Consider the following 21,071-nt stretch of genomic DNA (forward strand, 5'->3'; position numbering starts at 1 on the left):
GAAATCATGATACCATTGAAAGACAAACAGTGCTACGAACATGAGAATGTCACATTCGAGTGTACACTCTCGAAACCTGATGTCCCAGTGAAGTGGCAGAAAAACGGCAAGGATGTCTCTGCGGATTTCACCGTCAAGATGGACGGGAATAAACACTACTTGACAATCACCGATGCTCAGCTGGACCATGAGGCCGAGTATACGATTGTTGTGGGCCAACTTAAGAGCACGGGAAAGCTCAAAGTGCAGGGTATGTATGCATGGTTGACGTCTGCCTTGACGGCATCTCTTGCATGCGAGGAGAACCCCTAGGACACTGTTTAGTTTGTCACTTTTTAAGTGCCCTACAAACGGGCTCGCTCCGACCTGTGATAAATACATGTAAAAAAGTCCCTTGTTTGCAGCGTTAGTGATCACTGACCTGCTATCAATATCTAAGCCTGCCCAGTGATTATACCTGCATACAAGCAATCATTTTATCGTTCATTGCAGCAATGATTGTTCAGGCCGCAGTGACAAAAACGCTTGTTTGTGTGGCGTTTAGGCATGGCTGTTTTTCAAAACTACTTGAGGCCACAAAAGACGAATAAAGCTATAAAAATAACTTTCAATCCGCTCCTCTTTAAGAGAGGCATTTGCATCACCTCATCCCAATTCCCCTCTTGTATTCTCTTGCCTGTGGTGTCAAGCAATTTTGAAATAGTCTCTGTATGAGGACTACTGTGAGATCTATCAGGAGTGATCGCAACTGCTGAGAAGGCGGCACTTCTCATTGGAACAATAACTGGACCATTGTTCAGGGATTTATAGCTACAGAGTCCATGCCATTAAATAATATGATACAATAGAATCCTATGTTGGCCTGTACGGCAGCAACTCAGTCTTAGATCCATGTCACATTCCGGTGCTGCTTCCCAGCAGGGAACTACGACTCCTGTCAGGTCTCAGAGTAACTGGATTAAAAAACCCTTTTCTATTCTTTTAACCTGCATGGTCCGACCCACATCTTTCCACCCACCCACCCACCCACTGAATAATTTTAGATGTGTGCATGTACCCATATTTTTTGCTCTTGTTCATAGTTTATAATCGAATGTACTCTCCTGTTTATAATTTATTATCTCATGTACAATTCCACAACTTATTTACCATCCCATGTACCATGTTTATAACTGCATCACTCATTTACCATTGCATATACAATTTATATAAGACTGCACGACATATTTACCATTGCATGTACAATTTATTTGAGATGGCACCACATATTTACCAGAGTATATTTATTTGAATACAATGTTTTGAATAAAGCTATATCATAGTGCATGATCCTGCATTCTTGTTTATTCCTTGCACACCTCTTTTGTTTATCCCTTAGAATTTATCAACTGTAGATTTGTTAAAGTAAAGCTCCACTGTCTTAAATCAAGTCAAACTCGATCTATGCCACACTAACAGATGCATTAGGCAAGTAGTGAAGACCCTGCCAGTTTATGTAAGTCTCCTCCTTGTGGACATCATTTACAATTCATATGACAGGAAACTAGCAGGACTTCAGCGGAGCTTCAAGTCTTTCATTCCCCCATCCTGTAGTACTATTGCATGTTCAGATAATGACAAACCGGACTGCTATTCCAGTTATCAGTTATTCCAAAAAATGTTCACATTGAGTGAAAGACGCATGCCCCTGATCTTGTCTCCAGTCATTGGAAGTTGAAGCTGTGGGTTTAGGGGCCTGCTTTGGGTTTGAACCAGGACCAGAGACTGAGCCACGAGAAAACTGAGGCCTCTTTAAAAAGCAAGGTGGATATCTGATTGTCCTTACATGCTACCCTGACATGTTTTGACACATCTGATTGTGATGACCATGCTGACCTGATCTGGCGGATCTGGCAAACTGATCTGGTGGACAACCATATTTGTTTTCTCTGACATCAGAATAACCTTGTTTGTCGCCTCTTACTTCATCTTCTGGACAACCTTGACCAACCTGACCTCAAGAACAACCAAATTTGTCTCCTCTGATGTTGAAGACAATCGTGCTTGCCCAGTCTGACCTTGGAGACAACCATATTTGTCTCCACTCACCTTGAGGACAACCATATTTTTCTCTGTTGACATTGAAGACAACAATGCTTGTCTTCTCTAACCAAGGACAACCATGTTTGCAAACTCTAACTTCGAGGACAACCAAATCTGTCTCCTCTGACCTTGAGGACAACCATATTTGTCTCCTTTGACATTGAAGAGGACCTTGCTTGTCCTCTCGGAACCCAATGACGACCATATTTGTCTCCTCTGACATAGAAGACAACCATGCTTGTTCTCTCAGACCTCGAGGACAACCAGACTTCTCACCTCTGACATTAAAGACAACCATGCTGGTCCTCTCTGACCATAAGGAGGACTATGCTTTCCTCTCTGACCTTAAGGACAACCAGCCTTGTCCTTAAGGTCAGAGAGGACCATGTATTTCTCCTCTGACATCTAAAACATCCATGCTTGTCCCCTCTGACCTTACGAACAACCAAATTTGTTTCCTACGGCGTTATAGACAATCCTTGTACTCTCAGACCTCGAGGACTTGTTCTCAGAGACATTGAAGACAACAATATTTCTCTCTGACATTGAAGAATACCATGCTTGTCCTCTCTGACCTTAATGACAACCACGCTTCCCTATCTGACCATGAGGACAACCATATTTGTCTTTGACATTGAAGACAACAAGGCTTGACTCCTCTGAGCTTAAGGACATGCTTATCCTCTCCAAACTTGAGGACAACCAGGTTTGTCTCCTCTAACCCTGAGAACAACCATGCTTGTTATGTTAGATCCTGAGAACAATTAAGTATACCCAATCGGACCTTGAGGACAACACTGCTTCTGATCTTGATTAGAACCATGATTGCCCTCTCTGACCTTGGGGACATCAATAAGACCTCTCTGAGAATTGGCCAACTCTGACCTCAATGATGACCTGGCTTGACATCTCTGACTTTAAGCGAGACCTCTGATGTTGAGGTCAACAATGCATGCCATCTAAAATAAAGGACAACTGCGATGCCCGTCTCTCTCACCTTCAAATCATTCTCAACCTGCAGAAGTGGATGCTCAGTTCACCATCCCCCTATCCGACAAGACTGTCAAGGAGGAGGAATACGTAGAATTCACCGCCGAGCTCACCAAACCCAATGTCAAGGTCAAATGGGAGAAAAATGGCATCACGCTGAAACCTGGAGCAGATGACAGGATCAAGATGACATCGGAAGGCACAACCTACAAGCTGTGCATCAGTAAGAGCATGCTTGATGATGAGGCAAAGTACACTATTGTGTTGCCTAGCGACAAGAAGAGTAGTGCCACTCTTACAGTAGAAGGTAAGAATTTCATTTTAAATGTATCAGATTCTACAGGATGCGCCAAAATCTGGTGACAAAATATTGTTACATGTAATGTTAAAGTGGAGTCTTTTTTTAATTTCATCTGTGGTTCATTCTATCCATTTCAGCACCATTGAACAATCCATTTTGTTTTTAAAAATCGCTGGCCCAGTGCTCAGCCAGTGCCACACCCATCCTATATGGTTTCATCAAGCTTCCACTTTCCAATGCATGAGCAGCTGTGGTTGGACACTAAAGGGTGGAAAACATGCTATATTAGATGACATGCTGACATTTGGGGTGTCAAATTTCCGATTAAATTGAGATTAAAATTTTATTGTCTTCTTTTTTCCCCAAACAGAGGTACCCATAGTTTTAGTCAAACCTCTCGAAGACAAGACCGTCCGTGAACACGACACCCTCGCTTTCGTTTGTGAGGTTTCCAAGCCGAAGGTCAATATCAAATGGTTCCGTCACGACCGCGAACTACTTCACGATGACAAGTTTGATATGGTTTCGGAGGGTGTCTCTCACAGTCTGACGGTGAAAGACGCTTTGAGAATCGACGAAGGAGAATATACAATTGTGATTGAGGGATCACTGAGGTCAACTGGAAAGCTCAAAGTTGAAGGCAAGTGCCGAGTTTTCATTACTTTTGAAAGATATATCTCATCTTTAATACCTATAAATGCCGGGCAAATGACCTCATCACACACACCAGGAAAAGACTCAATCTTAGACGTAAAATTTGCATACCTGACCATGGGGTGCACTTTGTAATTGGCATAATAATGGCTGTATTGACGTGTGGTGACTTGACGTCCACCAAGACGTTATCTACACATTGCGTACTTTGTAGGTGACATCATAAGGGTCAAGTACGGATGCTCGAATGACGACCAGTAAAAATGGGTGCCCGAATGACTTCGCTGCCCAGCTTTTATTGTTGATAGTATCATTATAATGGCTAAACCTATAAGGTCTAACAAATTGAGGTCCATTTGATATGACATCAAAGGATGGTTGTTTTTTGCTTTAAGGTTTCTGATGAAAGTTATTTCCTTAATTATAATAAATGTGAATCTCTTTTGCAGCTGTTCCTGGTGCACCAAAAGCCCCTATCATCTCGGAAATTTTCAAGGAATCTTGCGTTGTTGCTTGGCAACCACCGGAGGACGATGGCGGCTGTCCACCGATCACTGGCTACCATCTTGAGCGTCGCGTCGTCGGCGGTCCAAGATGGCTGAAACTGAACAAGGAACGTACTCCCGACCTGACGTACAAGGTCACAGATCTTAGCGAGGGGTTGGAATACGAGTTCCGTGTCAGTGCCGAGAATAAGATAGGAGTAGGAGAACCTAGTCCCCCGTCCAAACCATTTACCGCCAAGGACCCATGGAGTGAGTGAAACCTAAATATGACACTATTACTAGCTTGCATCACTGGCACACGGTTTTTGCGCACACATCCAACTAAATCAGGGGCAACAGTTGAAGCAATCAAAGATTATGAGTATTGCTGTGCATTGAAAGAAATATTTGACCTTTAAAAGAGAGCGTTGTTGACCCGGAGCACCTTTTGTAGCAACCTTCACTTCACTCAGCAATGTAGCACACTAGACTACACGCTTTGACAGATTGGAATGCAAGATTACATTTCAAGCTTAGGGATTTTAACCGTAAAAAGATGATGTTGGTAGATACCGAACTGATGGTTCCTATTTGGCTTTTTTTTCAGGACTCCTACTGGTTGTACTTTTCCTTTGTTTACCCATTTCTTTTCTCATTTTTCATGGCCTATGCTTACTGAGGGAAAAACAATGAGCATCAGTGTTAAAACTCAGGCTGTGACTTTTCGATAATTTAAGTCATGCGTATTGAATATTTTTCCACATCTTGTTTTTCGACCTGTTCTGCCAGACGATGGGCACTGCGGAATGGGTAAACAGAAAAAAAGATAGATACATATAGTGTGGATTCATGCAGAAAAGAATAAAATGATATAAAAAGTAAATAAAAAGTTTTCCGTACAAAGTATGGGTTTAAAAAAAAGAATAAAAAATTTCCCGTACAAAAAGGAAAAAATGTTTCCAAACAAGGTATGGATTCATACAAAAAGAATAAAATGTTTCCTATACAAGGTATGGATTCATACAAAAAAGAATAGAAATGTTTCTCATACAAGGTATGGGTTCATCAAAAAAAAAAGTGAGAACAAATTGAAAAATTGATTAGAATTGGTACTTTCAAAGTACTAAAATTATTCAGCTAATGAGCTAATTATGCTTACTAATCACTTTTCACGAAGTTTTTTGAAGAAAAGCTAAAGTTTAGGCAATGTCATTTTAATGACTTGTATTATGTGTCCACAGCTTAGAAGGCTGCTGCAAAAATGGTAAAAAAACTTGGGGAGACAAAAAGTAGGATCTGTGAGGGGTAGGTCATGGGAACAGTTGAAAGGTGATAGTGATAGAGAAATTGACTGAATTTTTTTTAAATCTCTGTCTTACATATATGTGTGCCCATCTTTTATTTATGCATGAGGCCTTAGATAAAGGTCAACCTTTCAGTTTGACGAAAAGTACAGGTGTCGATAGAACTTTTAAATTTTCCAGTTTTATTTTTTCACGTCTTGCAACTCCCTACATGTCTTTCATCTGACTTTACTTATATTTTAGGGTGTTTTGTGTCAATTTCATGTAAATACACTTGAATGAACTTAGTAGTTTTATTCAGTTCTCTGATTTATAGTCTAGTGGTATACTAAAGAAAATTGGAGTGACGTATCGAAAAGAACGTAACATTTCATTCAGCCGTAGAAAATATTGAGTGATTCAATTTGTATTGTTGGAAAATGATGATAGAAGCCTTTATTGTGACTATTCGTACATGGTTTGGTGAAATTGGCCAAAGCTTGAGATGATGAGAACAACACCCTGTGCTGCAGTAATCCAAAGAATGCTTCAGAACTGAAAATTGGAGTGACATATCGAAAAGAACGTAACATTTCATTCAGCCGTAGAAAATATTGCGTGATTCAATTCGTATTGTTGGAAAATGATGATAGAAGCCTTTATTGTGACTATTCGTACATGGTTTGGTGAAATTGGCCAAAGCTTGAGATGATGAGAACAACACCCTGTGCTGCAGTAATCCAAAGAATGCTTCAGAACTGAAAATGGCCAATAACATATGACTGTTGGATAAACCTTTTGAAAAATAAGGCTGCATATATTTCAATTCTATCAAAAGATGAGGTAATAGCTGACGGCATTGTAGAACACAATAGACACAGGCCACTCACGACGTCTGGTGGAATTCGATCAGATGTCACCAGCCACATGGTTCTGTTGCATTTCTTGACACTGTTAGCCATTACATAATGCAAATCATCTCTTTCACCCATCATCCTCACCTTTTGCCCACATCATCATCTCTCATCTCAAATCACCATTCATCCTCTCGTCGTTTCAGACCTCCCCGGCCGACCTGGTATTCCCGCTTTCAGTCGGGTCACCGACGACTCTATCCATCTCAACTGGACCCCACCAGAAGATGACGGCGGCACACCAATATTCAACTACGTCATTGAATACCGCCTCAAAGACGCTCCAACGTGGACCCGGGCCAACAAGGATAAGGTACCAGAGTTAGAGTACACGGTGCCTGGCCTCAAGACCGATAAGTTATATGAGTTTAGGATCCGTGCCGAGAATAAGGTCGGTGTTGGTGAGCCGTCGCAGTCGACCGAGGCCATCAAGATCAAAGCACCTCTTGGTAAGTGTTGACTTGCGACAAGTCATTTAAGTCTTTAGAAGTGAATATGAATAAAACTGTGATGACTGTGCACATTGATGTTTGGCTTAAGTTTCAGGCCTTTACTTCATTTCACATAAAAAATGAATTGTCAAAAACCAAACTTGCATGATTTTGATTAGATTCATGATGAGAATTGCACAGAATGCTCATGTCTGATGATTTCTTTTCCAGTTGGTGAACCGCCTGTGATCACACTTAACATTGAAGATGTGACTGTCGTCATGCCCGAGACCGCCACGTTGAACTGTGACATTGAGCCTGGCAAACCAGCAGCTGAAGTCAAATGGTAGGTTGACGAGATAATTTTTTCTCCAGGAGGCAGAAATTTGTGAGATCATGAAATGTTAAATTGTTATTTTAGGGGTGGGATGACTTGCTTCCTTGATAGCTGGATAATTCCTTCCATTTGATTGTAAACCTCTCCCTTTTCTTTCTTCAGGTACAAGGGTGACCAGCTTGTGAAGAAAGGAAACAAGTACGACATCGTACACGAGGGAAAGGGATCCCAGCTGAAGATTAAAAAAACAGAGCTCTCCGATGGAGGACGGTATACCTGCAAGGCTACAAACGTCATTGCCTCGGTGGAGACATCAGGCAATGTCACAATTCACAGTAAGTATGCTTGGACAAATATACTCGGTTTATCTTGCTTTTCTTTTGTTGAAAATCATTTGGTCACAACATGTTTTCCTGTTTTCTCCATCAAACTAATCACATGTGGAATTTTTTCCAGAAAAGCCAACTATCACGTACGAGGATGCCCTGAAGAAGACACAGTCGCTGAAGGTCAACACCATGCTCAAGATTCACGTCGAAGTCGACGGCATCCCGCAACCGACTACATCCTGGTTCCACAATGATCAGCCAATCACCGAGTCCAAGACGCACCAGTTGGAATTCACCGATCATTCTACTACACTGACAGTTAAAAATGTCACTCGGGATGACAGCGGTCTGTATATGGTGATTGCTGAAAACGTTGCCGGAAAAGCGCAAGCTGACTTTGAATGCATCGTCAGAGACAAGCCATCTCCACCACAGAACTTGGAAGTTACCGACATCCAACGGGACTCTGTGGCAGTCAAATGGGACGTCCCCAAAGACGACGGCGGTGCACCAATCACCGGGTATATTGTCGAGCGCCGTGACATTAAGAAATCGACTTGGATTGAGGCGGTTAAAACCGATGCGAAGACTTTGAAAAGCAAGATTGAGAAGTTGATTGAGGGTAACCAGTATCTGGTACGAGTTTCAGCGGTGAATGAGATCGGGACTAGTAACCCAGTTGAGCTCAAGGAACCAGTGACCTGCAAGAGCCCCTATGGTAAGATCTAACGTTATAATATATCACTAAGTTTGATTGATTATTCCTCTATGTTTTAAAGATTCATCTTTAAAATATGGTAAGTGTTTGTCTGGAATTGAATACAACTGGGAACTTAAACCGCAATCTGTGAGATAAGGCGTGAGCTGTTTTCCCTGATGAGACCCCATAAGGTTAAGAATTGTCATCACCTACTAGTACTACGACAGTTTGTAGGAAAGTTCTTTTCATATCAGCAGTTTCTGATGGTACCATTTGTTTCACAAGTGATTTTATTTTGAGTGCAAATCTAATCCAGCTCACAGCCAAGTGATTTCATTTCTTTCAACTGTTTTGGCTGTCTTTTCAGATGTTCCTGGCCCACCGATTAACGTCCAAGCCACCGACGTCTCAAAAACTCAGATCACCCTAACGTGGGAACCACCGACCTACGACGGTGGCCTCCCTATCAAGGGATACAATGTAGAGAGATGCCAAGTTGGCAGCACTCGCTGGATCAAGCTTAACAAAGACCTCGTCCCTGAGTTGACATACACAGTGTCTGACGTGACGGAGAACCAGGAATACCAATTTAGGATCTCGGCTGAGAATGATGAGGGTGTCGGACCTCCGTCTGACGTCTGTGGACCTATCAAGGCCAAGAATCCATTCGGTAAGTTTGATAAAATTTGCCAGATGGATACATGCCTTGCTAATTCTTGGCAGTGATCTTCTGGGCAAGCTCTATGCGTGCTATTTTGGAAGTGGGTTCTTCTCATGACAGGTAGTGAATCTTGGACACTTTTTAAAGATTTTGACTATAAATGTGGTGATACGAGATATCTTTATTGAATAAGGGAGATATTGCATAAGTTGAGATGGCCATTCGATTCACTTTCAGACCCACCAGGCAAACCTGGGAAGCCGGTCGTTGAAGACCTCACAGAGGAAACTGCCATGTTGAGGTGGACGCCCCCAGAAGATGATGGTGGTGCCCCCATCACTAACTATATCGTCGAGATGAAGCATCCTGGAGATAAAAAATGGACTGTCGTTGACACCAAGGTTCCGTCAGTTGAATACCTTGTGAAAGGACTGACTCCAGAGACAGAGTATATCTTCCGTGTGACTGCTGAGAATAAAGCTGGACAGGGACCACCATCCGACCCATCTGATTTGGCTAAATATGGTAAGCCCTTCCCCTCTATAAAACTTAACTCTTTCTACCAGCAATCTATTGAAATTCTTTAGTATTTTTGGGAGGATATTAAAACCCCTATGATAATACTACTATGTATGGTACATGTAGGCTAAGGGACCAACTTTGTACTCAATAACAGCACCATGATAGCTTAGCTACATATGAAAGTGATTACTTCGTTCAGCTGCTTCTCCTCATGGTTATTTGTGAGACAGTAGTGACTAAACTAACTTATTTTCATCCAGAAATCCCCATCAAGATTATTCGTCCACTGACTGACCAAGAAGTCAGTGCGCTGCCCGCGCAGAGAACATTCGAATGCGAAATCAACAAATCGAACTTGAACGTCCAGTGGTTCAGGAACGGCAAACCTTTGACTCCTGGCAAGAAATACAAGATGGAGGCTGTTGGTAACGTCTACCGTCTGGCAATCAATGACATCACGGCAGAAGATGATGCTGATTATACGATCAAGGTTGTTGATAAGAATATCGAGTCAACTGCTGCCCTCTTCGTTAAAGGTAATTTTGCCTTATTTTTTCAAACTAGTAATACATGTATTTCCAAGGTGGGATTTCAAAGGGGTTGTCAGAATTACGCTGTTGATAGAGTTGGTATTTGAAATTGATAAAGGTGATAAAGGAAATTTTGTTCTCTGTTCTCATGATCTGTAGCCTCTGAGGATTTGGGTTTGATTCCAATTCAAACAGCTCCTCATATGATACAGAGCGGTAGGTGACTCAGACAGGGTGCGTTTTCCTGGGAGGGTCTGGTTATCTCTCACATAACACGAGAAATTTCAGTTGTGTAGTAAAAAACAGGTTTATGTGATAAAGAGAGTGTCTTTCACTTTGATACTTCAATTTTATTATATGCCTATTGTACAGAAAATGAATTTCCCTTGGTTTAATTATGCCACAGCAGCAGTATGTACATGCATCCCATTCTATTGCAGTTCCACCAAAGTTCTTGCTAGACAAGAACTTCAAAGACACAATTACACTTCATGCGGGCAAATCACAGATTGTGGAGATTCCATTTGAAGGCAGCCCGATGCCAGAGGTCAAATGGATGTTCAACGATGGTGCATTCACTGATGAGAAACGCATCAAGGCGGAGACGATCCCTGGAATGACGGCCTTGACCCTTGGCAAGGTCACTCGTCCCGATGCCGGAGAATACCATCTCACCATCAAGAACGACTTCGGAAGTACAAATGTGGTGGTAACGTTGATTGTCTTAGGTAAGTTGGTCAGTCTGTTACAGACTGGAACTCTCATCTGCTGGAAACCAGTGCCTGAAATCAGAAGAAGTTTTAGTTAGTGGGAAGCTATTGTCAACTCCACACAGTTGTATACATCTTTGTACTTCAACAAAAACTCTCATTCCAAAAAAATGTGGACCACCATTATTATTTTACAGAAAAGTATAATAGTTCTTATAATTTTTGCAGACAAGCCGACTCCACCCAGGAACCTTGAAGTTGACGAGGTCACGCCCGAATCAGCCCACATCAAATATGACATCCCAGAGGACGATGGCGGGTCTCCTATCACAGGCTACATCATCGAGAAACGCGACATCAAGAAGTCTGCTTACTCAGCCGTTACTACCACCAACGAATTGGAGGCCATCATCCCTAAGCTTGTCGCAAAGAACCAATATGTGTTCCGTGTGGCTGCGAAGAATGATGTTGGGACCAGTGACTTTGTTGAGAGCAAGACCATCACGGCCAAGTGGTCATTTGGTAAGAAATTCAACCTTTAATTCAACCGATCACTTGACAATGCTGAACATTGTTAAAAGTGATTGTCAGTACAATCCACAAAGCTCACTTTGCTGTAAAAGTTTGATGCTTTCCCAAATTTTGGTTATTTTGAAAAATAACGGATAAAAAATTGCAATTTTTTTCAGACGTTCCTGGGGCTCCCGATGCACCAACCATCACAGACATCTTCAAGACATCAGCCGTTTGCAACTACAAACCACCAGAGAGTGACGGAGGCTCCCCCATCATCGGTTACCACATTGAGCGCCGTTTGACATCCAGTACCCGCTGGGGCAAAATCAACAAGGATATCGTCCCTGACTTGACCTTCAAGGATGATGACCTCAAGGAGGGAATGGAGTATGAGTACCGGGTTGCTGCTGAGAACAAGGCAGGAGTTGGACCATTCAGTCCGCCTTCCAAACCATTCAAGGCAAAGGATCCATGGGGTATGTTCATTATTGATCAGAATTTTCCAAAGCAGGAATAGCTCCATAGCTTCGGTGGTGCGCCTGTTGACTACTGTGTCAACAGACACAACACCAACCCAAAATTGCTTTCACTCCTTGAAATACATGTTCTGATGACAATTCTTTTCATTTTAGACTTACCCGGCCCACCTGGTATCCCACAATTCAGCGAGATCACAGACACATCAATCAGGTTGACCTGGACCCCACCGGAGGACGACGGTGGAACCCCCATCACAAACTACGTCATAGAGTACAAACTCAAGGATGGGAAAGCGTGGACCATCGGTAACGACGACAAAGTCACGGATACAACATTCATCGTGAAACGCTTGAAAACTGACTCTGAATACGTGTTCAGGGTTAGTGCAGTGAACAAGGTTGGACAAGGACCACCCTCACAGAATACGCCTGCTCAGTTGATCAAGGCTCCACTAGGTGAGTTTCTCAATGTAACAGTCAAGCTAATTATGTTTTAAGAAAGGTCGGATATACCATATGCAATTAAACAAGCAGTTTTATTTAAGCTAGAAAATATCTGTTTGCTGTTTTGCGGCATAGTTTCAATACCGGTTCAACCTTTCAGTTGGTGAAGCCCCGAAGGTCAGCCTGGGCATGGAGGACGTGACCGTCGTCTCCCCAACAGAGGCAATCCTCAATTGTGACATGGAGCCAGGCACACCTCAGGCAGAGATCCACTGGTACAAGAACGGCTCTCAGATCACCCCGAGCGACAAGTACGAAATGACCCACAAGGACAAAATGGTGGAGCTGAAGATCAAGAAGTCCGAACCAAAGGACGCTGCAACGTATAAATGCGAGGCGTCCAATATTATTGGTACTGTTGACACGTCTGCTAAGGTCACTGTACATGGTAAGTTGAACATAAACATCTGCCTCTTTTTTGTAACAGATATTTGCTTCTTCATTACAACAGCTTCTTGTCATGGAGATTTGTTACCGGGAAGAAATAGGTCAAGTTATGTGGGTTGTGACTAGCATTTACTTGGTCCGTTCATTGCTCTAGTGCTGTGGTCAATGTGAGTATGAACAAAAAACTGATTTTGTTGTAACTTTCTCTTCATCTACTCTTGAGACATTGCTTCAAGAATTCGAAGTCATAGAGTTGTGAGAAATCAGTATGACCAAAACTGATTTTGTTGAAAATTTCTCTTCACCTACTCTTGAGACATTGCTTCACGAATTTGAAGTCATAGAGCTGTGAGAAATCAGTATGACCAACACTGATTTTGTTGAAAATTTCTCTTCACCTACTCTTGAGACATTGCTTCACGAATTCGAAGTCATAGAGTTGTGAGAAATCAGTATGACCAACACTGATTTTGTTGTAACTTTCTCTTGACCTACTCTTGAGACATTGCTTCAAGAATTCGAAGTCATAGAGCTGTGAGAAATCAGTATGACCAAAACTGATTTTGTTGAAAATTTCTCTTCACCTACTCTTGAGACATTGCTTCACGAATTCGAAGTCATAGAGTTGTGAGAAATCAGTATGACCAACACTGATTTTGTTGTAACTTTCTCTTCACCTACTCTTGAGACATTGCTTCAAGAATTCGAAGTCATCGAGTTGTGAGAAATCAGTATGACCAACACTGATTTTGTTGTAACTTTCTCTTCACCTACTCTTGAGACATTGCTTCAAGAATTCGAAGTCATAGAGCTGTGAGAAATCAGTATGACCAACACTGATTTTGTTGAAAATTTCTCTTCACCTACTCTTGAGACATTGCTTCAAGAATTCGAAGTCATAGAGTTGTGAGAAATCTTTGGCAGATTACTATTATCATAAGTCTGAGCTAACTTTGGTAATTTTTCCGTCTTTCCAGTCAAACCAACAATCAACTACGAGGCCAAGTTCAAGGAGGCACAGACCCTGAATGCTGGTACTACCCTGATCATCCCCGTCAAGGTTGACGGTCTCCCCGTACCGACGACAACTTGGTTCATGGGCGAGGCTCCCCTCAAGAACACCGACCGGATGAAGATAGACGTCAGCGAGACTACGACTTGTATCACCCTGAAGACGGTGACGAGGAAGGATGCTGGCTTGTATGTCGTGTCGGCTGAGAATATTGTCGGGACAGCGAATGCTCAATTTGAGCTGATCGTTAAAGGTACGTTTGGTTCCTTATTTTCTGGCTATTGACTTTTGATGATTTAGATTTCGAAAAAAACACAACATTTTAAAGACATATTTTGCAAGTTATGGCAGTTCTGAGAAGTTAGGACACATAACAACATCCAGTCAATAACTTTTTCTTTTCCAGACAAACCATCCCCACCACAAGACCTAACTGTCGCAGATGTCCAAAAAGAATCCATCACAGTCAACTGGAAAGTTCCAGCAGACGATGGTGGCTCCCCGATCACTGGATACATAATCGAGAAGCGTGATGCCAAGAAAAACACCTGGTCTAAGGCGGGAAAAGTTGACGCTAAAACCTTGACCTTCGACGTGACGAAACTGATCACAGGCAATGAGTACTTCTTCCGGGTGACTGCTGAGAATGCTATTGGTGTGAGCGAGCCAGTGGAATTGACTGAGCCTGTCATGGCTAAGAGTCCATTTGGTGAGTTGGACTGAATTGCTCAGTAAATAGTTCTATCGTTTACCTCAAACTCAAACCAGTCCTGTTTTCTGACAGAACATTTTCAAAATCAATCAGCCTTCTGTTTCCATTTTAATCACTGTTTTGACAGTTTGGTTTTGTTTTCAGAAAAGTTGTTTGTGATTCTATCACTTGATTCTAAAAATAACAGAAACTCCATTTCATCTAATCTCCTTTTATCCCACTGTGATTCTTATAAAATCAGCACTGTTTTTTCTTCTCAAAAATATTGTTAAAATTGTTGTTTCAGATGTTCCAACTGCACCAATCAACCTACACCTGACTGACATCAGCAAGACCCAGATTTCGCTTGCCTGGGAACCACCAGAGAAAGATGGCGGCACTCCAATCATCGGCTACATCATCGAGCGCAAGCAGACTACCAGTACCCGTTGGGTGACGCTGAACAAGGAACCAGTTCCTGAATTGGCCTTCGATGTCGCAGACGTGACTGAGAATCAGGAGTATGAGTTCCGTGTCTCGGCTGTGAATGCCGAGGGACAGGGACCACCATGTGATACAATTGGACCAATCAAAGCTAAGAACCCTTATGGTCAGTACTGAATTTTGCTTGCCTTTTAAAACATTTTCACGTAAATATAATCAATGTTTTTGCTTTCTTATCGAAAGGTGATCATTCCAAAGTAAACACCACGAGAAACTTTTAGAAATTCTACACATTACCATGAAATATGTTTGATATGATTGCCTAAACTTCTTTCAGATGTGCCCGGCCAACCTGGCAAGCCGGTCGTAGAGAACATCACGGCCGATTCCGCCACCCTCCGATGGAAACCACCTCAAGATGATTGGGGCAGCCCCATCACGAACTACACCGTTGAGATGAAGCAGCCTAACGAGACAACATGGTCGACGGTCAGCGCTGATCTAACCGTGGCGATGCCAGAGTTTACTGTCAACGGTCTGAAGCCGGAGACGGATTATATCTTCAGGGTGACCGCAGAGAATAAGGCAGGAAAAGGGAAGCCGTCGGAGCCATCCGATGTGGCCAAGTATGGTAGGTTATGGTTTCCTCTTGTCTGTTCAGTTTAAATTTGCCCAAGAAAATTGAGCTGAAATGGCATTCTATAAAGGCTTTGCAAAGTAAACAAACTGGAAGTGTTCAAAACATCCAGCTATATCTATATCCATCACTAAATTTTCTTCTTCCTGTCCTTTCTTTCAGTGATCCCAGTCAAGATCATTCGACCACTACAAGACATCAACATCAAGCAACTCCCAAGCAAAGCCACCTTCGAGTGTGAGCTCAACAAAGCTGGCGTTGACGTTACATGGTTGAAAAATGGCAAGCCAATCTCAGACAAGCGGTACCGTATCGAGAATGTGGACTGCGTGTATCGCCTGCTCCTCGATGATGTCACAGATGAGGACGATGGTGACTATACCATCGCTGTCACGGCAGACCTCAAGTCAGAGGCTGGACTCATGATTGAAGGTAAGGGAACTCAACATTCTGCTAGTTGTTCAATGCACTTTACAGCTCATCATTTGATAAGACGATGGTAAAGAAAAACTCTTTTCCTCACTGTTTTCTTTTGTGACTTTCAGTTCCTCCAGTTTTGAAACTTGACAAAGATTTCAAGGACACCATTATAATGAAAGCCAACACCTCAAAGATCGTGCAGATCCCCTTCGCGGCAAGTCCGGTTCCTGAGGTCAACTGGTCGTTCAATGATGGGAAATTCTCTGATGTTAAACGCATCACGATTGAGACTATCCGCGGTATGACAGCCCTGACAATCAGTCGTGCCGAGAGGAAGGACGCCGGAGACTACCAAGTGACGATTGAGAATAAGTTCGATACCTTGACTCATACTATCAAGGTCATCGTCTTGGACAAACCCTCGCCACCACGTAACTTGAAGGTACCCGAGGTCACGCCAGAATCTGCTAGATTGACCTGGGACGTACCCGAAGACGACGGTGGATCACCAATCACTGGCTACATCGTTGAGAAGCGTGATATCAACCGCCAGTCCTGGAATAAGATAACGGCGACCAAGGAATTGACGTCACTTGCCGACAAGTTGATCGAGAAGAATAAGTACGTTTTCCGAGTTTCGGCTGAGAATGACGTCGGTGTGAGCGAACCAGTTGAGAGTGCTCCAATAACTGCCAAGTGGACCTTCGGTGAGTAGTTTCTTGCTTTTAGTTAGGAAATGGACATCTCAGTTAGGAGGTTATGATGTCTCGCAAGGATCCTTGATGATTTTATTTGATTGTTTTGAATGAATTGGCACTGACAAGTTAGAAATTGTTGATACCGATTATGATATAAGAAGGTTTTCTGTGTCATGTTTTGAAGGGCATGAAGAAGAAATCTTGAAAGGCACAACTTAAGTTTAAATGTATGAAGGCAATTGCATTTGTTGCCTTTGGTAATTTCTACAAGTTCTAAGTGCTTTTATGAAAGTTGGGATCATGAAAAACGTCTAAATACATCTAGGTGATAGAGGTAATTGTTTTTGGCATGCTTGGTGCCATTGTATCATTCATGGGCTGTTATCATTTTGTGTTAAACTCTTCAACAGATCCACCCGGGCCACCAGAAGCCCCCACCATCACCGACATCTTCAAGACATCTGCCGTCATCAACTGGCAGCCACCACTCCAAGATGGCGGCTCTCCCGTCATCGGCTATCACCTGGAACGCAAGTTGACCTCTAGTACTCGATGGGCCAAGGTCAACAAGAACATTATACCAGAACTCACATTCAAGGATGAGGACCTGACTGATGGAATGGAGTACGAGTACCGTGTGATGGCTGAGAACAAGGCTGGAGTCGGTCCGCCAAGCTCGCCCTCCAAGCCATTCAAGGCTAAGGACCCATGGGGTGAGTTAAGAAAAAGATGGGAGTTTTTTATGATGATTTCACCATTCTGTAGTTGCATGTAGTAGTGTGATGAAAGGTCGAGTTAGGGGCAGAGGTTGTGGTCTTATAATCCTTATGAAATTAGTATCAGCTTGTTTGAGAAAGTTTTGGGAAAATATTCCCAGTAATGAAGTCTGCCACAACAAAAACGGTACATTCAGATTGTCAGCTTTCCAACAAGATTATCACTTGTTCATTATACATGTATGAAAAGAATATAAATTGCTCATTTTGTTGTCAGTCTTTGAATGACAAGCATCCTTGTTTCAGACCTCCCTGGACCCCCTGGCATCCCACAATTTAGCGACATCACCAACACGTCCATCAAACTCTCCTGGACCCCACCAGAGGATGATGGTGGAACGCCCATCACCAACTACGTCATCGAATACAAGCTCAAGGATGGAGCCAAATGGGCGATAGGAAACGACGACACAGTCACAGATACCACGTTCGTTGTAAAACGCTTGAAGACGGATTCTGAGTACGTCTTTAGAGTCAGTGCTGTCAACAAGGTTGGCCAGGGCCCGCCGTCACAGAGTGAACCCATCTTGATCAAGGAACCTCTAGGTAAGTTCTCAACTGAGTGATTTTTGGTAAAGCACCCACACAATCATAGGAAAGGGCCTCCATACCTCTCATTTCATTGTGCAATACACTCTGTACGATAATTTTCATGACCATAATTGTTATCCATTGTTTGTTCCAGTTGGCGAGGCACCCTCCATCAGCCACAATCTCGAGGATGTGACCGTCATCTCGCCAGAGGTGGCCAAGCTTGACTGTGATATTGAGATGGGGAAGCCAGATGCTGAAATCAAATGGTAAGACTTAAAATATTTATAGCGGTACCTTCTTACTCGAAGGATGTAAAAATTGGTGGTATCTTCTTATTGAAAGGATGTGTAAAGCAATTTACCTCGGGTCATGGATTGGAAATAAAAATCTTGATATATTTTACGGTCTTATGAAGTGAACTTTTGTGCCATATGTGGTGTGTCGAAATGAAAGCTCATCTGCCACTAAGGTCGGAAGGGGACCAGTTAAGAATAAGAAAATATATCATTTTAAAATAGAACTCTGTAAGTAGAATTACAAATCAGTGAAAGTGAAAATTTTTACCCAAATATACAAATAATCCGCAATTTTTTTTTTTCAGGTACAAGGATGGGAAACAGATCACCCCAGGCAAGAAATACGAGATGACCCGCAAGGACAAGATGGCCATTCTCAACATCAAAGAAACAGAACCCAAGGATGATGGCACGTACAAGTGTGAGGCATCCAATATCATTGGCAGCGTTGACTCGTCAGCCAAGGTCACTGTCCATGGTAGGTTCCTCTTAAATACTCTGTCTGCTCTTTAAAGGAATTACAGAGTTTGAACGAAGCTTTATATTTCTCTGTAAACCAGGATGGGTTTTGGACTAGTATTTCTTGACTTTACAGTCCTTTGAATATACCTTTAAACTAGGATCTGAGTGTCTGTAGGTCCTGTGCGATAATGATCACTAACTTTAGGTAAATGTTTTACCTCGAGTGAAAGTAATTGCCCCAAAGTCAATTCATGGGCCTGGCCTATTTGCCTAGAAAATATAGCTTGAGAAAGAGAAGAAGATCACAATATAAACATTGGCATATTATTTCTCAATTTCTAAAAAATAAATTCTCTTCCTCTTCTAGTTCGTCCGGTCATCGATTGTGACAAGAAATACAAGGAGCCTCAGAGTCTGCGTGCTGGTTCGACCTTGTCCATTCCAGTCAAGGTCACTGGGAAGCCGCAACCAACTGTATCATGGTCACTCAATGACAAAACGTTGACGTCCTCCGGTGACATCACCATCGTGAGTGAGGGTGAATCGTCCATGATTACCGTGAAACCCTGCAACAGGACGGAGTCCGGTGTCTACCTTGTCTCGGCGCAGAACATTGTCGGAACAGCTAACAAAGAATTTGAGGTCGTCGTAAAGGACGTACCGTCCGTTCCACGCGAGCTCAAAGTTACAGATGTCCAGAAGGAATCCATCGCAATCAGTTGGCAGGTACCAGAGGATGACGGTGGCTCACCAATTACTGGTTACGTTATCGAGAAACGTGACGCCAAGAAGAACACTTGGGCCAATGCGGGTAAAGTAAAACCTGCTGAGTTGGCGTTCACTTTGACTAAACTGATTGAAGGCAATGAGTATTACATCCGAGTGATTGCTGAGAATCAGATAGGGCAGAGCAAACCTGCAGAACTCCCAGAACCAGTCAAGGCGAAGAGTCCATTTGGTGAGTAGCATAAACTTTGATAGTCCCAGTAGAAAAATCTTAAGCAATGATTTTGAGTTTCTTATAAAATTGGTTTGAATGTTTGGAGTCATTTCTATAAACAAAGTCAGTCAGTAATTTGCCGATATGAAAAAATGAATTGTTTGAGAATAACATTTACTCGTGTCCTGTGACGTTGGAGTGTTAAGAAAAAATAAACCTGAGGTTAAACGGAAAGTATAAGGAAGACTCATTCTTCAAAAAGTAACCAATATTTTGAAATGCAGATTTTTGGGGACTATTTCACTCAAAAAATGACACTTCGTTTTCCTTGCCAGATCTTCCTGGTCCACCACTGAACCTCCGCCCAACCGATGTCAGCAAGACCCAGATCTCCATCGCTTACGAACCACCAGAGTACGACGGTGGCACCCCGATCATTGGCTACGTGATCGAGCGCCGACAGGCCTACAGCACCAAGTGGATCAAGCTGAACAGGGAACCAGTGCCCGAGTTGGCCTACACCGATTCCGACGTTACAGAGAACCAGGAGTACGAGTTTAGGGTCAGCGCACAGAATGCTGAAGGTGTCGGCCCACCGTCAAAGACTCTTGGACCAATCAAAGCCAAGGATCCTTACGGTATGTATATGTTGTATTCTGTAATACAAATGCACTCCTGCTGAGTTTCCAAAGATCATTGGTAGAGATAACAAGAAACATATAAGGCTTTGATTCAACAGAAATAGTTTGATCTCTAATAACAATTTCCCTCCCTATTACAGATGTTCCAGGTCAACCGGGTAAACCCGTTGTGGAAGAGATCACTGCCGATGCTGCCCACGTGACTTGGGCGCCACCCAAAGATGATGGCGGAAGCCCGATAGTCAACTACATCATGGAGATGAAGAAACCCCAGGACTATGAATGGTCTGTCGTCAACGCCGATTTCACTGTGCCAAACCCAGAGCACACTGTTAAGGGCCTGAAGCCAGAGACGGATTATATCTTTAGGGTGACAGCTGTCAACAAGGCTGGACCTGGCAAGCCATCGGAGCCATCTGATGTTGCCAAATATGGTAAGTGTAACAAAGCTACATCAAATTGTCTAGTCAGTAGATGTCACAAAATGTCTTCCTCTATTCCCCGCAGTCTTCTCGACATTTTGATCTTCACACCAGGTTTTTCACCACTGGATTTCAAAGAGAGCTCCTCAAGAACTTGAATGTTCTCAGTCATCTGATTGAATTCACTCAATATTTTGGGGAGATGTTAAACTAATTAAGATATCCGTCGGTGTATTTCATAGAAACACCCCTGAAGATCATCAAACCACTCGAAGATGCAGAG

General features: G+C 42.7%; 1 protein-coding gene across 1 annotated transcript; it reads left to right on the forward strand.

Annotated features, from left to right (window-relative positions):
* Window positions 1-20,946, forward strand: LOC135499417 (twitchin-like). The gene is made up of 30 exons (XM_064790161.1): window positions 1-250; window positions 3,104-3,379; window positions 3,744-4,013; window positions 4,477-4,782; window positions 6,856-7,158; window positions 7,372-7,486; window positions 7,640-7,812; window positions 7,934-8,524; window positions 8,874-9,176; window positions 9,405-9,692; window positions 9,950-10,225; window positions 10,660-10,947; window positions 11,158-11,451; window positions 11,619-11,921; window positions 12,078-12,380; window positions 12,529-12,816; window positions 13,793-14,080; window positions 14,234-14,536; window positions 14,826-15,128; window positions 15,300-15,593; window positions 15,762-16,031; window positions 16,145-16,726; window positions 17,128-17,430; window positions 17,740-18,039; window positions 18,179-18,293; window positions 18,629-18,801; window positions 19,153-19,743; window positions 20,061-20,363; window positions 20,507-20,800; window positions 20,903-20,946. The coding sequence occupies exons 1-30, from the start codon at window positions 7-9 to the stop codon at window positions 20,944-20,946; spliced, it is 8,784 nt and encodes a 2,927-aa protein (XP_064646231.1). The 5' UTR covers window positions 1-6.
* Window positions 20,947-21,071: the final 125 nt, after the last annotated feature.

Source organism: Lineus longissimus, chromosome 15 (assembly GCF_910592395.1).
Source record: "Lineus longissimus chromosome 15, tnLinLong1.2, whole genome shotgun sequence".
NCBI classification, from domain to species: domain Eukaryota; kingdom Metazoa; phylum Nemertea; class Pilidiophora; order Heteronemertea; family Lineidae; genus Lineus; species Lineus longissimus.